Source organism: Rhincodon typus, unplaced genomic scaffold, assembly GCF_021869965.1.
Source record: "Rhincodon typus isolate 14 unplaced genomic scaffold, sRhiTyp1.1 hic_rhity00014248, whole genome shotgun sequence".
In the NCBI taxonomy this organism is placed as follows: Eukaryota; Metazoa; Chordata; class Chondrichthyes; order Orectolobiformes; family Rhincodontidae; genus Rhincodon; species Rhincodon typus.
The window spans coordinates 775-5,902 of record NW_025979886.1 but is presented as its reverse complement, the minus strand read 5'-3'; the positions used below and the strand labels follow the sequence as shown (position 1 = coordinate 5,902).

The window sequence follows — 5,128 nt, the reverse complement described above, 5'->3', positions numbered from 1 at the left end:
AATGTTAACTCTGTTTTTTCCTTCATAGATGCTGCCAGACCTGCTGAGCTTTTCCAGCAACTTTGTTTTGCAGCCAAGCCTACATTACCCTTTTGAATTGTGACATCACCACCAGAGCTCCGTCTCTGGATTCTGCTCTGTCCTGCTTCTGCCACTACTCTGACTGACTTTGATCCAGGCTTCCCTCTCAAGTATTTATCTGGAATCTCCTGCTGTTTGCTCCCACGTTCCCTTTGCTGTGCTCCTGCTGCCACCGCTCTGACTGCCATGTTCTGTCACGATAGGAAGTTTTCACCTTTAGAGCTAACGTGTTCTTGAAAACATTCAATGTTTTGGCCTCATCTGCTTTCTGTGGCAGAGAATTCCATAGCCTCATCACTCTGACTGAAGGCATGTCTCCTCATCTTGGGCTTGAATGGCTTACCCCATACCCTTAAACTGTGACCCTTGCTTCTGAATGTTGCAGTCATTGGGAACATTCTTCCTGTATTTATCCTGTCTAGCCCTACTAGAATTTTATAGGTTTCGGGGAGATCACCCCTCATTCTTCTAAAAACAAAATGGTCTACTGTTCAAGTGGATGAGGTGTACTTCAGAATTCTGTAAAATTAAAGTACTTTTGTAACATCTCGGAGTAAAAGATGTGCTTAATTGTTAAAGGCCTACTTTGTGAGGACATGTTGACAGTTTTTAACTATTTTCCAGTGACTTTTATGAAAAATCTTGCAGGTTGTCATTAACTTGGGATTGCTGTTTGCTGAGATGGAAGTGCAGGGCCGCGAGGCGCCCTCATTGGCGATGATACTAGTGAACAGTTTCCAACTTCTGTATGTGATGGATGCACTCTGGAATGAGGTATTTCCAATTCTCATTAATCATATTAACTTTTCAAATACTGACTTTCTGCTGCATCTTATGAATAGTGATGGTAGGCAGCAAGAAGCTTAGTGTTTGTGGCCTTTTGGAGGAGAAGACAGCCAAAGTTCTAAATGTGATCATTGATCATTGTTCCAACCACGTTAGATAGAAGTCTGTAGAAGACAGAATGCTAGGATGGCATCAGCATAGTCATAAATCCTTTTCATTCCTGTATTAACTAATGGGCTTTTCATGTCTAATAAAAAGTTGGTTCAGAGGAAGTGGGTGACCATTTGATGGAGTAATTAGTTTCTCATTAAGAATGAGGGAATACTGCATGTATGGATCATAGGTTTTCTTCGGACACTGTGGCTGGATAGATCTTTGAACTATATAAATTGAAGGTTCCTAATTTTATCCCTGATTGTTTGATGTTAGCTGCTATCATTGGAGGTGGTGGTCTAGTGGTATTAGACTATTAATCTGGAGATCCAGGTAATGTCCTGGGGACTTGGGTTCAAATCCTGCCTGAGATGGAATTTGAATTCAATAAAAATCTAGAATTAAGTCTAATGATCACGAAACCATTGCTGATTATTGGGAAAACCACATCTGGTTCACTAATGTCCTTTTTAGGAAGGAAATTGTCATCCTTATCTGGCCTACATGTGACTCCAGACCCACAGCAATATGGTTGACTCTCAACTGCCTGATGGGCAATGGATGTTGGACTAGTCAGAGATGCCCACATCCTGTGAATGAATACAAATAAAAACATAAGATGAGAAGGGCTGCTCCTCAGTGCCTTGGCTTAGGCTAAAAAGAAATTCTACAGTATACCCTCCTTGCAGCTTACTTGTGCCACTTGTAAAATGCGTTTGTCCAGTTGTTGGGTTAAGATAGGACTTTGCTCAGGTAGGATGCTTTTCAAAGGTTTAGTCTGCTGTCAGCACTTGCTGTAAGTTCATGTAGCTTAAACGGCTGCTGAGGCCTGGTACCTCTACTGCTACCTCAGCAAGGAGACATACAAACATATAAATTAAGTGCAGGAGTAGGCCATTCAGCCCCTCAAGTGTGCTCTGTAATTTGATTAGATTTGTTTGTGGCCTCAACTCTACATTCCCATATACTCTCTATAACTCTTGACTCCCTTGTCAATAACAAATCTAGTTAACTTGGTTTAAAAAGTATCATTGACCCAGCCTCCACTGCTGTCTTGGAAGGAGTTTCAGCAATCCTTGGGGGAAAAAAATTCACATGATTATAATCCTAAATAGGAGACCCCTAATGTTTAAACTATAATCCCTTAGTTCTGCTCTCTTGCTCTGTGTGTGTGTGTGTGTGTGTGTGAGTGAGACAGAGAGGAAATGGCCTTCTTGGCTTCCATTTTGTTGCATGTCTCAGATCACTTTTTGCACTTCTAAATGTCAGTGGGTGCAGACTGAACTTGGCCATCAACTTGGAATGGGGACCGTGGTTGAAAATTATGGATCTTGACTGTTTCATCATGGCTTTACTTCAGATTGCAGGATTAATTCATCTCGAGAGTTTCCTGTTCTCACTTTTCTTGTTTTTCAACACAGACAGCAATTCTGACCACCATGGATATTGTGCATGACGGATTTGGATTTATGCTGACGTTTGGAGATCTGGTCTGGGTACCGTTTGTATACAGTCTACAGGCTTTCTACCTGGTTAATCATCCGAATGAACTGAGTTGGCCAGTAGCTCTTGCAATCATTGCACTCAATAGTAAGAGCATTTAAAGAACTTTTCGTCAGTATTTTTTTGCTTTCTAATGACCAAATGCAGATATAGAGCTTTGTTACCACTGTGGAATTGATCATTCCAGCTGTCAGATGTTGTATGGTTGATGATGTTTGTTGTGTTACAGCTGTTGGTTATATCATATTCCGAGGGGCTAACTCGCAAAAGAATGCTTTTAGAAGGAATCCTCATGATCCAAAACTGGCACGTATGTACCAAGGGTCTTTGTGTGTGTGTGTGTGTGTGTGTGTGTGTGTGTGTGTGTGTGTTGTCTGTGTGTGTCAAAGGTGGGCCATTAATTCCATCAATATAAGCCATTGTAAATGAAAATTTATTATTTGTGACAAAAATATTTTACTCGTCATACTTTTAACAAGTCTTTATATTAAATATGTAACAAACTTAAAGCTTTAGTTTAATTTAAGTATTTGTGTGTGATTCCCATGGGTAGTTTTACATGAAAGTAATTCAGTTTGCAGCTTGTATGATCTGTTGCATTTCACGTAATACATTCCTAGGAAGTCATGGACAAATGGCCTATTACTGCTCCCAAATCATAGGTTTCTGGCTTTTTAAGCAGCAATTTATACATAGAAAATCGGAGCGATAGTAGACAATTTGGCTTCTTGAGCCTGCTCCACCTAAATAGGCTGACTAGTCTACTTAGGAACATAGGCGAAGGAATAGGTCGTTCAACCCCTAGAGACTGTTCTGCCATTCAGTGAGATCATGGCTGATCTGTGGTCCAAGTCCATATACCTGCCTTTGGCCCATATCCCTTAATTTCTTTGCTTAACAAAAATTTATCTATCTCAAGTCTAAAAGTAACAACTGGTCCAGCATTGACAGCTGTTTGTGGAAGAGCATTCTGGAAATCTACCATCATTTTTTTATGTGGAAGTGCTTCCTGACATCTCTCCTCTCCTGAACAGTCTGGCCCTAATTCTCAGACTATGCTCCCTAGTTCTAGAATCCATCAACCAGTGGAAAAAGTCTGTCTTTATCTACCCTAACTCTTCCTGTTCATATCTTGAAGATTTCATTCAGATAATCTCTAAACCTTTTAAATTCTAGAGAAAATGGGCCTAATTTGTATAATCTCCCCTCATAACTTAAACCCTGAAGTTCTGGTATCATTCTTGCCACTCTATGGTATACTCCATCCAGGGCTAATATATGTCCTTCGTAATGTATGGTGCCCAGATCTGCTCTCTTTTCTCTAGGTGGGGTCTAACTGGGGTTTTGTATAGCTGCAGCATAACATCGACATTTGTATCTAGTCCACTAGATATAAAGGCCAGCGTTCCATTAGCTGTCTTGATTACTTTCCACACCTGTAACATTTTCAAGATCTGTGCACCTGAACCCCCAACTCTGGACATCCAACATATTTGACTTTATACCATCTAGAAAGTACCTGGATCTATCTTTTTTTTTTTTTGGTTAAGTGAATAGCCTTATACTCTGCTTACATATAGACCTTGCACAATTATAAATGTGTTCTTTGTTATAATTGTTTTTCCTTCAGATTTAAACATTATTCCCACAGCAACTGGGAAGAGCCTGATTGTTTCTGGATGGTGGGGATTTGTCCGTCACCCAAACTACCTGGGTGACTTGATTATGGCTTTGGCTTGGTCTCTGCCCTGTGGTAAGTAGGAAACTGTTACATCAAAGATTTAATTAAGTTGTATTGAGGAACCAAATTGAGAGGTTCATCAATCAAGTTGCTAACCTCCTCCTGAAGTTGCTCAGTCCCTGGTTGGAAATCAAACTAAAGGTTTGAGGGTAGTTAAGTAGAATGCCAGACAATTTGTAAAGCATGTTAGTTGTTCCGATGCTATTTTGTATCATAGAGAGCAACTCACGTGAAACTTTAACATTAATCATTTAAGGTGGTTGGCGCTTTTGGAAAGGAAATGGGAGAAAAACATCGGAAGATCTTTGCCCAGAAGATTAATAAGAGACTTCTGGTCCCATGATCAATTAGGAGGGAAAGAAAAGAATATTTACTGGAAAATGGATTGCGTGATGTCACCATTTATGCTTCGCAGGGTTTGGGACACCAAGCCACCATCTTATTTTCTAATCCATGAAAACATTGCATAGTGTGGAGTTAGCTAGCTGCTACAGTCAGGCTATTCAATCAGGGCCTACAGAAAGGGAAGTCTTAAGGAAAATTTATGCATGATTCTGTTTCCCTGCAGTCATTTCTATCTGGATGTCTTTTTATCTGCGTCTGAGAATTGTTGATAACTACCTGTAATCCAAACTGATAGTTAGGAAAGTGGAGATTTGCTGGTAGCTACCATACTCTACTTGCCCTGTGGTACACATGTTGATGTCTTAAACTCTCAGACAAATGTCTAACACAAACTGTTGTTTTTTGGGTGGTGTAGGGTGCTGATGATCTTACCATTTGACATGCTACTTTGACAGCTTCACAGAAAACTTGAGGACATTTTGGACATTGGAGTGACTTTTAAAATTTCTTAACATAAAT

The 5,128-nt window shown here is 40.1% G+C and overlaps 1 protein-coding gene across 2 annotated transcripts; it reads left to right on the top strand.

Annotated features, from left to right (window-relative positions):
• Positions 1-516: 516 nt before the first annotated feature.
• On the top strand, positions 517-4,524 carry LOC109923716 (delta(14)-sterol reductase LBR-like). 2 transcript variants are annotated; one of them, XM_048594765.1, is made up of 4 exons: positions 517-855; positions 2,442-2,610; positions 2,753-2,833; positions 4,175-4,524. In XM_048594765.1, exons 1-4 carry the CDS (start codon positions 763-765, stop codon positions 4,282-4,284), a joined length of 453 nt encoding a protein of 150 aa, XP_048450722.1. In that variant the 5' UTR covers positions 517-762; the 3' UTR covers positions 4,285-4,524. The 2 variants fall into 2 exon arrangements, with proteins under 2 accessions (XP_048450722.1, XP_048450721.1); XM_048594764.1 differs by having other exon boundaries at positions 522-855; positions 4,154-4,519.
• The last annotated feature ends 604 nt before the right edge of the window (positions 4,525-5,128 follow it).

Coding starts and splice junctions, on each gene's coding strand:
- LOC109923716 (XM_048594764.1), top strand. CDS start 763: ATGGAAGTGCAGGGCCGCGAGGCGCCCTCATTGGCGATGATACTAGTG. Junction 2,611..2,752: donor TGCAATCATTGCACTCAATA/GTAAGAGCATTT, acceptor GTTGTGTTACAG/CTGTTGGTTATATCATATTC. Junction 2,834..4,153: donor TCATGATCCAAAACTGGCAC/GTATGTACCAAG, acceptor TTTTTCCTTCAG/ATTTAAACATTATTCCCACA.